We start from the raw sequence: 17,240 nt of genomic DNA on the forward strand, positions 1-17,240 counted from the left end.
CTTCGCAACACCGGGGACAGGTAGAACCTCAGCACGCAGTGACACTTGGTGTTTGCATACAGCTTGATGCAGCCACACACAAAGGCGGCCATCAGGATGAAGGCGATGTTGGGCACATTTTTTCCAAGCAGTTTGTTATGTTAAATTGAGTGGCATGCTAGGCCATTTCAGAGGACAGTTAAGAGTAAATCACATTGTTGTGCATCTGGAGTCACCTTTAGGTCAGTCAGTAGTGGCAGATTTCCTTTCCTGAAGGGCATTAGTGAATCAGATGCATTTTTATATTAGTTTCATGATCATTATTAATGAGGTTAGTATTGTAATCCAGATTTATTAATTGAATTTAAGCTCCCCGGCTGCCACATTGGGATTTGAATTTTTGTCTCCAGGGCATTAGTCCAGGTCTCTGGTTTACTAGTCCAGTAACATTACCATTATGCTACTACTATCCCTGCTTGGCAGTACCAAAAGTGATATTGTGATGACTGTCTGGGAAATTAACAACTTTGAAACGATCCAATTCAATCGCTTCATAAATATATATATTTGCCTGATTTTGATAGCTATGTATGGAAAGTAAACTTTATTTTAAAATCTTGATATTCTATTGTGATTTGAAGAGAATAGTTTTCTCTAGTTTATTCATGAATAGTTAGGCAGGGGAAGGTGATATTGTAATGATAAGATCAATATAGATGGTGATAAAGAAGATTGTAGTGAGGAATGATCAATCCAAACGAGTGACAATCACTATGGTTTCCAAATGAAACCTACTTCATAATTATTGAAAATAAATATATTTCATTTGTCTTAAATGAGTTCTTGAGGCGCAGGGCTGGCAACATAATCAGAAATCTGGGGGAAGTTAATTTACAGTTACAAAGAATATGTATTACATGCTCATTTAAAGAAATTGAGCTCTGTGCATTTTTCCCCCCCAAAGGTGTTGATAAGTCTAGCAAAGATTACATTATAAAACAAGGATTTGACAGCTGTACGACTTACTTTCCTTTAACATGTGGTCTTCGAGCCTCTAAAGCAGGGCGAACTTCTACTGAAGGAAACATTTATGAGGACGAGAAGCTCACTCATCGATACGCTGCAGACGTGAAAAGTGGGAAAAAATTTACAGGATAGCCAAGGCTGCTTGACCGAATCCCTGGGTTGCCACGGAGCATTGCCGGATGCGCAGAATTTAATTTAAAGGAAGAGTATGCAAACGGCACTGTATAATAAATTAGGAGGATGTTCAGAAACGAGGTAGACAAGCTAATCTGCAAGGCGTTTTGTGTTGCGTGTGTTTGCATTAAGCAGACTGAATCTTGCACTTGACTGGGTTATGATGGTGCGCGCGCAACCCCTCCCCCCACGTTCTGGAGGCGCGCGCGGCTCCCTGGGATTGCTGCTTTAATGTCCGCCATGTTTGCCGTGGCGCATGTCGCGGACCGACGGCCAAATTTCGGTTTCTCGGGCTCGGCTCGGTCGGCATGAGGGGCATTTCGAGGAGCGCCCTATCCACCCAGGGGACGGACTCCTTAACTCGCATCCATGAGCGGCTCCGGGCGTCCCGCCGCCGATTTAAGACTGGTCTAAAACGCCATCTTTGTGCCAGTGAGGTCCGCTCCTTTTTCTGCGCGGTGTGTGCAGTAACCTCGCGGCGATAATTGGGGATTTTATTTTCGGGGGTTAAAATTCCTCTCCCGGCCTCCGCGCAGCACCATGAGTAAACTCTCGTTCCGAGCGCGGGCGCTGGACGCCGCCAAGCCGCTCCCCATTTACCGGGCGAAGGATCTGCCGGATCTTCAGGATTGCGTCTCCATCAATAGGGCCGTGCCGCAGATGCCGACCGGTATGGAGAAAGAAGAGGAGTCGGTGAGTGAGAGAGGGGGGGGGTGGGTGGGCCGGGGGGGCGGGGAGAGAGGGAGAAGTGGCGGCCGCTGGCGCTGTACTCACTGCGCAAGCTACGGCTCCAGCCGCCATTGTTGTCCTTTCCAGCCAAAGGGCGTTTTGGCGCGGGATTTGAAACCGCGAACTCAACTTTTTTTAAAAAATTAATGAAGGCTTTAAATTATGTATAATTTTTTTTATGTCGACCGGAACAATTAAGATTTTTTTAAAATTAGAAAACAGAAAGCAAGAACTTTTTTTTTCCCCGAACATGTCACCGTAACCGTCCTCCTGCGATCTGGTGCTTTTGACGGTTTTAGTCCGGCTTTTTGAAAACGTCCCGCCCCTCCCTCCACCCGATTGGCCGAGAGCCCCTGTCAATCCGTACGCCCAGGGAGATCCTGGTCGCTGATTGGATGCAGGCGAGTGATGCACAGCTCGTGCTGTCCAGTGCCGGGATAAACAGTGAACTCCGTGCGCCGGCAGTTTGTTTGACAGGTCCCATTGCTTGGCTGCTCCTCTTGTTCCGAGGGAGAAAAAAGGATTGCTTGTTTTTTTATTTAAAAAAAAAACGCTGATGGCTTGAACATAATTTTAGCACTTGTCAACATTTCTGGGACTGATACCTTTGATTCCGTGTTGCAGACGCAGCAGCTTACGTTTTTGTAGAATGATCCAAGCCCATGTGTTATTTACATTTTATGCAAGTAAAACTTCAATGCAAATTTAACTTGAATAATCCTAACCTTTATTGGGGGTCAGTATCAGTATTTTAATATGGGTTTGAAGATTGCTGGGGTAATCAGTGACACGTTTTAAGGGATGTAATATTTCTGGAGTAAAGATGACTTACTGCTCACAGAAGAATGATTTACCTTGCGTGCTTAGAAATTGCCATTAAATTCTTGCCCACACTAATTATCCTATGTAGAGGTGTGAATTAGATGAAACACGACATTTAATGGTGCTGTACTGAAAAATCATATACTGGCTGGCTAATGGGACCACACTAGTGTAAGACCATAAGACATAGGAGCAGAAATTAGGCCATTCGGCCCATCGAGTCTGCTCCGCCATTCAATCATGGCTGATAAGTTTCTCAACCCCATTCTCCTGCCTTCTCCCCGTAACCTTTGATCCCCATACCAATCAAGAATCTATCTATCTCGGTCTTAAATACACTCAATGGCCTGGCCTCCACAGCCTTCTGTGGCAATGAATTCCATAGATTCACCACTCTCTGGCTAAAGAAGTTTCTCCTCATCTCTGTTCTAAAAGGTCTTCCCTTTACTCTGAGGCTGTGCCCTCGGGCCCTAGTCCCTCCTACTAATGGAAACATCTTCCCCACGTCCACTCTATCCAGGCCTTTCAGTATTCTGTAAGTTTCAATCAGATACCCCCCCATATCCTTCGAAACTCCATCGAGTATAGACCCAGAGTCCTTAAACGTTCCTCATATGTTAAACCTTTCATTCCTGGGATCATTCTTGTGAACCTCCTCTGGACCCTCTTGAATGATCATTTGATCCCTGTAAATTTGGTACCTGTAAATTAATCTGATTTAATTCATATACCCACTTGGATCCTATGAAATTTATAAGGAAGGATCATGATGGATGTAGGGAATGTGGTGTGTCAGTTCTGCTCATTCGAGACCTGGAAAGATATAAACCTGCCCCATAGGTGATTTTTTTCCCCCCGTGAGTAGATCTGAGGTAGGTCAAGTGGAGAAGCGTTTGAGCATCCCCGCCGCCATATTCACTAATATCCTGGTGGTGCAGAATATGCCTGCTAATATTGTGTCGCTGGATGATCATTGCACCATTGAAAAAAGGAAAATACATAATTATATTTTCTGGCATTCATATCAGTTGAATGCTGGACATAAGGAACAGCAATTAGACGAGCTTTGAGAGAATCTGAATTTTTTTTCTGAAAGCTGAAGTCTGGGATGCAGAAGCTGAAGATGGGGAAGAAAATTTCATTGTGATTCCACCTGATGATTGGGGAATCTGTGTGTAAATAATCTAGAGGCTGGGATGCTGACCATTGTCAGGAGCTTTTCACTTTGGTGGGCTGAAAATCTGCCTCCCTAATATGTGTCCCAATCAGTAGGGAAATGGAAAGAGTGGGCCTGAAAAGCTAGTTTCCATATGTATGTATTCAGCAGTTCCTACATTCCATTTTTCTTTTGGAAAATCACAGAGGGTGTTAGTTAAATAAAAAGTTGTTATTCCTGATTTACATTATTACTCAGCCTTGGTGTCCTGCCTTATATCCATTTCTCAAAAGAAAAATATAGTGTTAAAACTTGTCCATCAAAATATTTATTTATAAGTCTTCAGTTGTTGCATAATCTTTAATTAAATATTTGTGTTATTACTTAAATGAGAAAATCATTGTCCATCTCAACTTTGTTAAAAAAAAATACTGCTATTGTACAACGACATCATTATCAACTTTCTTGTTGGACTTCTTTGTCACATGATTAGTTAGTATATATGTGTATCTAATTATTTTTCCATTCTTTGGATCATATTCACTGTTTTGCACATCGTAGTTTTCTTTTATTCTTTCACAGGATGTGGGAGTCACTGGCTTGGCCAGCATTTGTTGCCCATCCCTAATTTCCCTTGAGAAGGTGGTGGTGTAGGTACACCCACAGTGCTGTTAGGGAGGGAGTTCCAGGATTTTGACCCAGCGACAGTGAAGGAACGACGATGTAGTTCCAAGTCAGGATGGTGTGTGGCTTGGAGGGGACCTTGCAGTTGATGGTGTTCCCATGCATCTGCTGCCCTTGTCCTTCTAGGTGGTAGAGGTCACTGGTTTGGAAGGTGCTGTCGAAGGAGCTTTGGTGAGTTGCTGCAGTGCATCTTGTGGATGATACACACTGCTGCCACTGTGCATCGGTGGTGGATAGGGTGCCAGTCAAGTGGGCTGCTTTGTTCTAGATGGTGTCAAGCTTCTTGAATGTTGTTGGAACTGCAACTCATCAGGCCGAGTGGAGAGTATTCCATCCCACTTCTGACTTGTGCTTTGTAGCTGGTGGACAGGCTTTGGGCAGCCAGGAGGTGAGCTGTTCGCCATAGAATTGTCAGCCTCTGACCTGCTCTTGTAGCCGCATTATTTATATGGTTGATCCAGTTCATTGTGCATAAACAAGTGGTCTATCCAAACAAAATCTTTAGAGCCCTTTGCTTTGCCATCTGAGTTTCATTTTATGAAATTTCTTATATTTAAACTTTTATGCAAAAATATCTGACCCCTTAACCCTTGTATTCTTTCTTCATTTCATCACTCACTTGAGGGAATTATATTCCCTCATCATTGTAAGGTACTTATCAACGAATGGGCTGAGATTCTTTCCTGAATTTGTAGTTTTTCCCTCTTTTCAGTGTTGGTATGCTCACTCCTCCTGAGGAACCTCACAACTACTGCTTACACCCTCAATTTGCCTGTAGATCCCTGCCAGATTTCTGATCATCAGCTGGGAATTTTCTTGCTATTTCCATTAATGGTTTAATAATTTATATGTGGTTGAATATTCAAGCAAATGGTAATTAATATTGTGGACTGTTTGATCAAATAGTACATGTATTCTATGAGCCTCCGCATGCAGTGCTTTTACAATATTACTGATGGAGCAAGATCAAAGTGACCATTTTCATTCCTCTCTCTACCCCCACCACCGCTCCTTCCAGAGGCAAGGCCATTGCTATCCAAGTTGGTCAAAAACTAGTGTTTGTCACAACATAACATAAGAACACAAGAAATAGATGTAAGAGAAGCCTGCTCTGCCATTCAATATGATCATGGGCTTTGACTCCACTTTCCTGCCCTACTCCAGGTGTTGCTTGATTCCCTGAGACACCAAGAACCTGTCCATCACAGCCTTAAATATATTCAATGATGGTGCATACACAACCCTCAGGTCGTGAATTCCAAAGATTCACAATCCTTTGAGTGAAGTAATTTTTCCTCATCTCAGTCCAAATGAACAGTCCCTTATCCTTATTGGCTCTCCAGCCAAGGGAAACAATATCTCAGTGTCTGTGCTGTCAAGCCCCACCATAATCTTGAATGTTTCAATGAGATAATCTTGAATGTTTCAATGAGATAACCTCTCATTCTTCTAAATTCCAGAGAATATAGAGCCAATTTACTCAACATAGGACAACCCTCTCATCACAGGGACCAATCTTGTGAACCTTTGTTGTTCTGCCTCCAATACAAGTATGTTCTTCCTTAAATATGAGACCAAAATTGTATACAGTATTCCAGCTGTGGTCTCACCAAAGCCCAGTACACTTGTAGCATGACTTCTTTATTCTTGTACTCCAATCCCCTAGCAATAGAGGTCAACATGCCATTTGTTTTACTAATTGCATGTTGTACCTGGATGCTAACTTTGTCAAGAGTCATAGAGGTCTACAGCACAGAAAAAGGCCCTTCGGCCCATCGAGTCTGCGCCGCTCAAACAGGTACCTAACTTCTTTGTTCCTTGTTTGACTACATCCAAGTCCTCTGAACATCAGCATTTACAAGTATCATGCTTTTAAAAAAATCTGCTTTTCTGTCAACGACAAAAGTGAATAACCTCTCACTTCCCCACATTATATTCCATCAGCCCCCTTGTCCACTCACTCAACCTGTCTATATCTCTTTGCAGCCTTGTGATGTCTGTCTCACAGCTTGCACTACCACCTAGCTTTGTATCATCAGCAAACTTGGATATATTACTCTTGGTACTTTCACCTAAACCATTGCTCTCTGTCTCTTTGCCTGAGATTTAATATAGATTGTAAATAGCAGAGGCCCTAGTGCTAATCCTTCTGGCACTCCATTAGTCATACCTGCCAACTTGAAAATGTATCATTTGCCCCTACTCTTTGCTTCCTGTCCATTAACCAATCCTCTATCCATGATAATATAATCACCCTCAACTCCACGAGCCTTTATCTTGCATATTAACCTTTTCTAAGGACTTTATCGAATGCATTTTGGAAATCCAAGTATACTGCATCCACTGGTTCCCCTTTATTCTACTAGTCACATTCGGAAAACCTCTTTTTAAAAAAAATTGTCAAACATGATTTCCCATTTGTAAAACCATGTTGACTTGTTCTAATCATCTTGTGCTTTCTAAGTGCATTGTTAAGATTGCCTTAATAATAGATTTCAGGTACTGATATCGGGCTAACTGGCCTGTCTTCTCTCTCCCTCCTTTCTTGACTAGTGGTGTTACATTTGCTAACTTCCAATCTGCTTGAATTGTTCCCGCATCTAGGGAATTTTGAAAAATCATAGCCAGCGCATCCACTATCTCTGCAGGTAACTTTTAGAATCCTAGGATGTAGGCCGTCAGTTTCTGGGGATTTGTCTGATTTTAGTCCCTTGAGTTTCTCCAGTACTTTTTGCTGCTGATATTAATCACCTTAATTTCCTCACTCTTATTAGCCCCTTGGTTACTTTCTATTTCACATATGTAACTTGTGCCTTCTACTGTGAAGACAGACATAAATATTTGTTCAATGTCCCTGCCATTTCCTCATTCCCTATGATAAATTCTCCCGTCTCTGCTTATAAGGGACCAATATTTACTTTAGCTACTCTCTTCCTTTTTATATATTTATAAAAGCTCTTACAATCCATTTTTACTTTCCTGGCTAGTTTACATTCATATGTGAACCCTGCCCCCCATTATTTAGTTTAAAACTCTCTCTACAGTCCTAGTTATACAACTTTCCAGGACACTGGTCTCTGTGTAGTTCAGGTGAAGGCCGACCCAATGGTACAGCTCCCCCTCTTCCCCCCCCAGCATTGGTGCCAGTACCGCATGAACCAAAATCCCATTTCTCCTACATAAATCTTTGTACCACACATGCAGCTGAACTAGTCTTATTCACTCTATGCCAGTTTGTTTGTGGCTCAGGTAGTAATCCAGAGATTATTATCTTTGTGGTCCTGCTTTATATTTTATCCCCTAGCTACTCGTACTCCTTCAACAACCTCTTTCTCAGTCCTACCTATGTCATTGGTACCCACGTGCACCGTGACAATTGGATCATCCCCCTCCTATTCAAGTTCCCCTCCAGCCCGGAGGAGATATCCTGGAATTGGGCAGGCAACACAATCTTCAGGATTTCCACTGTCAGCTGCTGAGAACTGTATCTATCCCCGTAACTATACTGTCTATCTATACTTACTATAACTACATTCCTTTTTACTCCATCCGCTAGAAAGACGCCCTGCACCACAGTACTGTGGTCAGTTTGCTCATCCTCTCTGCACTTCCTGCTCTCGTCCAGAAAAGCTACAAGAACCTCAAACCTGTTGGACAATTGCAGGGCTGAGGCTCCTTCATTGCTATCTTCTGGGTCCCCATACTTGCCTCAGTCACAGTAACACCCTCCTGTCCCTGACCATAGACCAAGTCAGAAGCACCTACCCTAACGAGTGCAACTGCCTCCTGGAACAAAGTGTCCAGGTAACGTTCCCCCCTCTCCCTGATGCTTTGCAGTGTCTGAAGCTGGGAATCCAGCTCATCAACTGTGAGCCAAAGGTCCTCAAGCTGCAAACAAGTAACTGCAGATCTGTTTGCCACCAGTCCCCACATGCTACAGTGGCAACACACCACCTGCCCTGCCATCTTTATTGTGTTTTATTTATATAGTTTAGAAATATCACTCAGCTGTTAACTATGGTTATATTAAGTAGTTTAACTAGTTAAGCTATAAATTTAATCCAGTACTGTTTAAACCAGAGGGATAAAATCTTAAAACTCACCCACGAATCATCTAACTGCTCACCTCATTAATGCCTTTGAACTATGACTGGAGGCTGAGTAAAAGTATAAAAGGCATCACCTTCTTTCCCCCTCTGCACCAAATTGCCAAGTTAGCACTTGTTCCTTGTTGCACTCGGGCCCTGCCATCTCCACTTTGGGTGAGTTTGACTCTCTGAAGTATCAAATCCACCAGACCATATGTTTTCAACTGTTTGTTTATTAATACTGTTTGTTTTCATGTTTGTTAAATTATATACTTCATATATTAACAGTTTTACATGTAAGGTGGAATTCCTGAGTCATTAAGTGTTTAAGTGTTATCACTTGCTTCCTGTGATACTTCTGCTTTTTTTTGTTCTTGATCACCATTTTAACCTGATTATCTAAATTCCCCAATAATATGCCATCAAAATAATACGTTCACCATTACAATGCCCTGTAATTGTCCCAACAGGTTTGAGATTCTTGTAGTTTTTCTGGACAAGAGCAGGAACTGAAGGGAGGATTACAATTACAGTTACAAATAGGAGGTTAGTCCAGATGAATGCGTGGCTGAAGAGATGGTGCAGGAGGGAGGGCTTTAGATTTCTGGTACATTGAGACCGTTTCTGGGGGCGGTGGAACCTGTACAAGGCAGATGGGTTGCACATGAACCGGAATGAGACCAATATCCTTGCTGGGAGGTTTGCTAGTGCTGTTGGGGAGGGTTTAAACTAACTTGGCAGGGGGATGGGATCCTGAGAGGAGGTTCAGCAGGGGGAGATGCACAGCCAAAATTAGAAGAGAGAGCAAGTGAGTCTGGAAGGCATAGAAATTATAGGTCAGTTAAGGCACAAAGGAGTTTGGCAAGGTTGGATGGTATTTATCTTATTGCAATGAGTCTGACAAATAAGGCAGATGAGTTGAGGGCACAAATTAACACATGGAAGTATGATGTAATTGCTGTCACAGAGACATGTTTGAGAGAGGGGCAGGATTGGCAGCTCAATATTACAGGATATAGAATCTTCAGGCGAGACAAGGAAGGCGGTAAAAGGGGAGGGGATATCGTAATATTGATCAAGGAATCAATTACAGCAGTAAGGAGGGATGACATCTTAGAAGGCTGCTCAAATGAAGCCATATGGGTAGAACTGAAAAACAAAAAAGGAGCAATCACATTGCTGGGAGTGTACTATAGGCCCCCAATCGGTCAGAGAGAAATAGAAGAGCAGATAGGTAGGCAAATTTCAGAGAAGTGTAAAAATAATAGGGTAGTAATAGTGGGGCACCCCAACATTAACTGGGGTAGTCATCGTGTGATTGGTTTAGAGGGAGTGGAATTCTTAAAATGCATCCAGGGGAGCTTTTTAAGCCAGTACGTAGAAGGTCCTGCAAGAGAGGGGGCGGTCCTGGACTTAATTTTAGGGAATTAAGCCGGGCAAGTGATAGAGGTATCAGTGGGGGAGCATTTTGCAGACAGTGATCGTAACCCCAAAGAACAAAGAAAAGTACAGCACAGGAACAGGCCCTTCGGCCCTCCAAGCCTACGCCGATCATATTGCCTGTCAAACTAAAATATTTTGCACTTCCGGGGTCCGTATCCCTCTATTCCCATCCTATTCATGTATTTGTCAAGCTGCCTCTTAAACACCACTATCGTACCTGCTTCCACCACCTCCTCTGGCAGCGAATTCCAGACACTCGCTACCCTCTGCGTAAAAAACTTGCCCCGCACATATCCTCTAAAGTTTTCTCCTCTCACCTTAAATCTATGTCCCCTAGTAATTGACTCTTCCACGCTGGGAAAAAGCTTCTGACTATCTACTCTGTCCATGCCATTCATAATTTTGTAAACTTCTATCACGTGGCCCCTCAATCTCCGTCACTCTAGTGAGAACAATCCGAGTTTCTCCAACCTCTCCTCATAGCTAATAATCTCCAGACCAGGCAGCATCCTGGTAAACCTCTGCACCCTCTCCAATACCTCCATATCCTTCTGGTAATGTGGCGACCAGAATTGCACGCAATATTCCAAGTGTGGCCTGACCAAGGTTCTATACAGCTGCAGCATGACTTCCCAGCTTTTATACTCAATACCCCTGCCAGTGAAGGCAAGCATGTCTTTTGCCTTCCTGACTACCTTATCCGCCTGTATTGCCACTTTCAGTGACCTGTGGACCTGTACACTCAGATACCTCTGCCCATTGATGCACTTAAGGGTTCTGCCATTTACTGTATAATTCCTGCCTGCATTAGACCTTCCAAAATGCATTACCTCACATTTGTCCGGATTAAACTCCATCTGCCATTTCTCCACCCAAGCCTCCAACTGATCTATATCCCGTTGTATCCTTTGACAATCCTCTTCACTATCTGCAACTCCTCCAACCTTAATGTCGTCTGCAAACTTACTAATTAGCCCAGTTACATTTTCCTCCAAATCATTTACGTATACTACAAACAGCAAAGGTCCCAGCACTGATCCCTGCGGAACACCACTAGTCACAACTCTCCATTCAGAAAAGCACCCTTCCACTGCTACCCTCTGTCTCCTATGACCAAGCCAATTCTGTATCTATCTTGCCAGCTCACCTCTGATCCCGTGCGACTTTACCTTCTGTACCAGTCTGCCCCGTTAGATTCAAGGTTGTTATGGAAAAGGACAAGGATGGGCCGGAAATCAGAGTTCTAAATTGGGTCGATTTTAATAAGATCAGATATGATTTGGCCAGAGTAGACTGGGAGCAGCTACTTTAGGTAAGTGGGACTCATTCAAGAAGGAAATAGGGTGAGTACAGGGCCAACATATTCCAGTAAAGACAAAGGGTGAGGGTCAACAAATCCAGGGAACCCTGGATGTCAAGGGATATACAGGATTGGATAAAGAGAAAAAGCGAGGCTTATGGCAGATACCTTGGGCCCAAAATAGCCGAAGCCCTAGAGGAGTATAGAATGTGTAGGGAGGAACTTAAAAAGGAAATTAGGAGAACAAAAAGGAGCATGAAAAGACATTGGCAGGTAAAATAAAGGAAAATCCAAAGTTATTTTACAAGTACATTAAGAGTGAGAGGATAACTAGGGAAAGAGTAGGGCCCATTAAGGACCATAGTGGTAATTTGTGTGTGGAGCCGGAAGACGTAGGTAGGGTTCTAAATGAATACTTTGTGTCGGTGTTCACAAGTGAGAGGGACGACATGGGTATGGAAATCAGGCAGAAGGACTGTGATATAATTAAAGAAATTAGCATAGAAAGGGAAGAGGTTCTAAGTGGTCTGGCAAGCTTAAAAGTAGATAAATCTCCAGGCCTGGATGAAATGTATCCCAGGCTGTTGATTGAGGCAAGGGAGGAGATAGCAGGGGCGCTGGCAATTTTCAATACTTGTCTGGCCCCAGGAGAGGTGCCAGAGGACTGGAGGACAGCCAATGTGGTACCATTATTCCAGAAAGGAGGAAGGGATAAACCAGGGAACTACAGGCCAATCAGTCTAACCTCAGTGGTGGGGAAACTATTGGAAGCAATTCTGAGGGACAGAATTAATCTACAGTTGGAGAGGCAGGGATTAATCAAGGACAGTCAGCATGGTTTTGTTAAGGGGAGGTGATGTCTGACCAATTTGATTGAATTTTTTGAAGAGGTGACTAGGTGTGCAGATGAGGGCAATGCATTTGATGTAGTTTACTTGGACTTCAGGAAGGCTTTTGATAAGGTCCTGCATGGGAGACTGATAACAAAGGTAAGAACTTATGGGATCCAAGGCAGTTTGGATTCAGAATTCGCTGAGTGGCAGGAGGCAGAGGGTGATGGTCGAGGGGTGTTTTTGTGAGTGGATGCCTGTGTCCATTGGGGTTCCACAGGGATCGGTGTTGGGTCCCTTGCTGTTTGTGGTATATATAAACGATTTAGACTTGAATGTAGGAGGGTTGATCAGTAAGTTCGCGGATGACAAGAAAATTGGTGGGGTGGTAAATAATGAGGAGGATAGCCTTAGATTACAGGAGAAAATAGACAGGCTGGTCAGATGGGCTGATCGGTGGCAAATGGAATTTAATCCGGATAAGTGTGAGGTGATGCACTTGGGCAAGACAAACAAGGCACGGGAATACACGATGAATGGTAGGACTCTGGGAAGTACCGAGGATCATAGGGACCTTGATGTACATGTCCACCAGTCCCTGAAGGTAGTGGGACAGGTAGATAAGGTGGTTGAGAAGGCATATGGGATACTTTCCTTTATTAGCCGAGGCATAGAATATGAGAGCGGGTGGTTATGCTGGAACCACAGCTAGAGTATTGCGTGCAGTTCTGGAATCTGCATTATAGGAAGGATGTGATTGCACTAGGGAGAGTGCAGAGGAGATTTACCAGGATGTTGCCTGGGGCTGGTGAGTTTTAGTTATGAGGTGAGATTGGATAGACTGGGGTTATTTTCCTTGGAGCAGTGGAGATAGAGGGGGGACGTGATTGAGGTGTATAAAATTATGAGGGGCATAGGTAGGGTAGAGAGGAAGGAACTTTTCCCCTTGGTGGAGGGATTAATAAGCAGGGGACATAGATTTAAGGTAAGGGGCAGGTGGTTTAGAAGGGATGTGAGGAAGAATTTTTTCACCCAGAGGGTGGTGGGAATCTGGAACTCGCTGCCTGAAAGGGTGGTAGAGGCAGAAACCCTCATAACATTTAAGTATTTGGATGTGCGCTTGCGATGCCATTGCATACAAGGCTATGGGCCTAGTGCTGGAAAATGGGATTAGAATAGTTAGGTACTTGTTTGACCGGCGCAGACTCGATGGGCCGAAGGGCCTTTTTCTGTGCTTTAAACCCCTGACTCTATGACTCTACATCTCCAATGCCTCTCCTTGTCCATAGGAACAAAGGACTCTGGGGCAGGAATAGGCCATTCAGTCCTTCGAGCCTCCTCTGCCATTCAATAAAATCATGGCTGATCTGATTGTGATCTCAATCTCACTTTACTGTCTGCAGCCCCCCACCCCCACCCCATTCCAATAATCCTTGACTGCCTTGTCTATCAAAAATCTGTCTAACTCTGCCTTGAATAAACTCAATGACCCATCCTCTATTGCTCTCTTTGGAAGAGAATTCCACCTGCTAACGACCCTCAGAGGAAAATAAATCTCATCTCAGTCTTAAAAGGAGACCTCTTATTCTTAAACTGTGCCCTCTGCATCTAGCCTCCCCCACAAGTGGAAATATCCTCCTGGTAGCTACCTTATCAAGTCCCCTTAGGATCTTATGTTTCAATAGGTTCACCTCTCATTCTTCCAAACTCCAATGGGTATAGGCCCAACCTGTTCAACCTTTCTTCGTAGGATAAGCCCTTCATCCCAGAAAAGAGTTGAGTACCTAGCTTCTGGCTCAAATTGAGCCAGGTCCTGGAAGATCTGCTAGTACATGTACATTGATTAGTTTAGTTTAAAGTTTTATTATGAATAGTTTATACAGATACATTTGTTTTTCATTCTGTAGCCAATTTTAAACAAACAGACTTTAAAAAAAAATACACTTCTGATAGTTCCATGTCCCTTGCATCATCTTCAGTGGCGTGTACATGATGACTCGCTCCCAGTATTGCTCTATGTCTTAGCATTTTTGAGGAACAATCTATGGTCACTTTTCTCCCAGCCCCCTCTTTTTTTCATGAGTTGAAGCATTTTCTCCCATTGGAATGGTTGAGACCAGTAATGCATTGATTTGGAAATTTTGAACTTTATCGCTGTACACTTCTGTCACTTAAAACAGAAAATGCTGGAAATACTCGGATCAGACAGCATCTGTGGAGAGAGAAACAGTTAATATTTCATCAGAATTTGTCTGTTGACACCCGATTAACAATATTTCAGGAAATGCTTGTGGAACCAAAGAGCTGTGTGCATTTTTTTTGTCATTAATACTATAAAGATGTTTACCAAATTTAAAGTTTACTACTGTTAGAAATTTCTCATCACAGATAAATTGCATTGTATTTTAAGTTGCATTTTCAGTGATATTGTTTATTGTTAATCACTGGCACAGACACATACAGTTGGGATTTGTATTGGCAAGTACTGCAGTCATAAAAGCTCAATGAACTATCAGTGCAAAATGAGATAACTTTTAAAGTTGGAAACAAGCTACTTCAGGGCAGTGATGTATTGGGGTTGTGGGATACAATTTAAATATCATTTTCAAGACTTTCTAAATACTGTTGCCCTATCTCTTATCTTTTTGACTGATAATCACTATGCAGCCTCCCATTTAATAATTATCTTGAGGTGTGCCTCATTAGTCAGACTTTCTCTCGTCCTTCAGCTGAGAATTTTTGCCGTATAAGTTTCTGGGAGTGCAAGCTGATAACCGCACAAGAAGAGGGCATCTGGGATCTTGGGGAACGACTGGACCAATGGTCTATCTACATAACCAATCAGCTTTAAGGATTGAGAAAGTAATGGGAACAACAGTGCAGGAAATAGGGTGAATTAGAGTCATTTGGTTCAGTAGGAGAAATAGGGAACTAAAGATTTGGATTAAGAGAAAAAGACAAAAAAAGTTTTTAAAAATTTAATGTTAAATTCTTAAATGATTTAATGTTAAACTGCAGGACTGAGACACTGTAGTTTGATCCCTTTCCTGGGTCATTGTTTGAGTGACATTGACAAGTTTAATTGACAAATGTGTAAATATAACAGTTTCTTGAAGCTTGGGGAGGTTGAGAGCTTTTTGGCAAGGTTAACAGTGTAGCGGCACAAATTGTGATGATTCGCAATTCTTCACAAGTTGCTGCATGATTTCCACAGTAATGACGTGGATTTCATTTGTAGTTATTTTGGCAGCAAAATCTGGGCCATCAATATCTTTGACATATGTTAAACTGAATTGTCAACAGTTGTTTCACTTTACATTTGAAATCCAGATGGTCTTTGTTTACTAATGTTTTTACAAACCCAGAACCCTTTTAAAATATTTTCTGCGCTTTTTCTTCAATTCATACCTAATCATAGGGGGAGCTTTGCCAGGCCCTTGGGGGGGTGGCGGAGAAGATTAGATAAAATTACGTCGGACAAGAATGCTGATGTGTTCCTGTCTCCTCCCTTTTCCCGGAGGTGGCTTCTTTGCGCTGACGGCAACCTTCAGTGGCGGGAAGCCAGTTGAGGTCGTTAATGAAGCAATTAGCCAGTATTTGGCATTTTACCAGTGGCGCATGGAACCCCTGCAGTGTTTGCTGTTCATCAACTCACAGGAGGCAAGTGCACAGTGAGAAGACAGAGTGCCATGAATATATGTGCAATCTGCATGTTAAAGGTGGAAATTGGCAAGCCAGAGGTCATCCTCAGGCAGAGGTATGCGATTGTATGATTGCCTCTTAGAAACTTGTGAAGTAGTGACTGCTATTTCCTCTAATCGTTCTGCTCCTTTCGTCCTATTGACCTCAGCAGCAGTCTCACTGCAGACACAGTGAAGGCTGCTGTCTGCCCTTGCAGTTGCATGTGCTGAATTACCTGCCCACTGTCCCTAATTAGGTGGCAGTCCTGAAGGTGCAGTTTCAATTGGATGCTTCCTGGAATATTGTACCTGCTGTCCCACTGTAACCTGAAAATGGTCCCACCATTCAGGAGAAACCTACATTGGGAGAATTTAGCCCTCTGTTTCCTTTAAGCACAACTTCCAAATAAAGGATACTACCTCTCAGATTCTCCTGTATTTTAGAAGTTATGTTACCTTCCTGTAATCTTTTGGAATTTATTTCCCTGCTTGTAACTTTTATAATTTAGATGCCAACATTTAGAAACACTTAAGTTTTCCTAGTTCAGTATTTTAATCTCAAGACATTTATTCCTTTTCCAGACTCTCAAAATAAAAGTATTCTGGAGTAAAATTGGGAATGAGTCAATAAAGTGAGTATCATTTGCTCTTGAGGTATGGTGATATTGACCCACATCAGTGATTGCAGATTTTTCTCAAATTTTAGGAAATCAGACCGTCCAACCCCATTTTGCTGTACCTAATCTAGTAGATTGGCTGATAAAATTAGTCACATCAGTAAAGTCTCACACCAAAGCACAAGACATGTATCTTGTCATTTTTCATACAACTATAGAAAGTACAGCTCACAGGATGAGTTTTAGGTTACTGTGCTAGCTCTTCAGCTGCAACAATCTAAAACTTGTTTCACTGCCCTTTCCAAAGTAGAATCATACAGCACAAAAAGAAGCAATTCTACCCATAGTGCCCATGCCAGCCCTTCAATTAGTCCCACTCCATTTTTCCCATAACTCTGGAAACTTTTCCTTTTCAAGTGTTTATCCACTTCCCTTTTAAAAGTTACTATTGAATTTGCTTCCACCATCCTTTCAAACAGTGCGGTCTGGATCACTTTCTGCATTTAAAAATAAAATTCTCCTCTTCTCTGGTTCTTTTGCCAATTGCCTTATTTTTGATTACTGAACCTCTTGTCAATGAAAACAGTTTCTCCTTATGTACCCTTACCAAGAGCTTTCATAATTTGAAAGTTGTTATTAAATCTCCTTTTAACTTTTCCTGCCCTAAGAAGAGCAATCTTAGCTTCTCTAATTTTGCCACATATCTGAACTC

General features: G+C 42.6%; 1 protein-coding gene across 1 annotated transcript in view; it reads left to right on the forward strand.

Annotated features, from left to right (window-relative positions):
* The first annotated feature begins 1,390 nt into the window (after positions 1 to 1,390).
* epc2 (enhancer of polycomb 2) overlaps positions 1,391 to 17,240 on the forward strand; it is a 59,721-nt gene continuing 43,871 nt past the window's right edge. Inside the window, exon 1 of the mRNA XM_078552526.1 lies at positions 1,391 to 1,872. Within this exon, the coding sequence (XP_078408652.1) occupies positions 1,720 to 1,872 (153 nt within the window). The 5' untranslated portion in view covers positions 1,391 to 1,719. The remainder of the gene's footprint in view (positions 1,873 to 17,240) is intronic.

This window comes from Cetorhinus maximus, chromosome 11, assembly GCF_964194155.1.
Source record: "Cetorhinus maximus chromosome 11, sCetMax3.hap1.1, whole genome shotgun sequence".
Classification (NCBI taxonomy): Eukaryota; Metazoa; Chordata; class Chondrichthyes; order Lamniformes; family Cetorhinidae; genus Cetorhinus; species Cetorhinus maximus.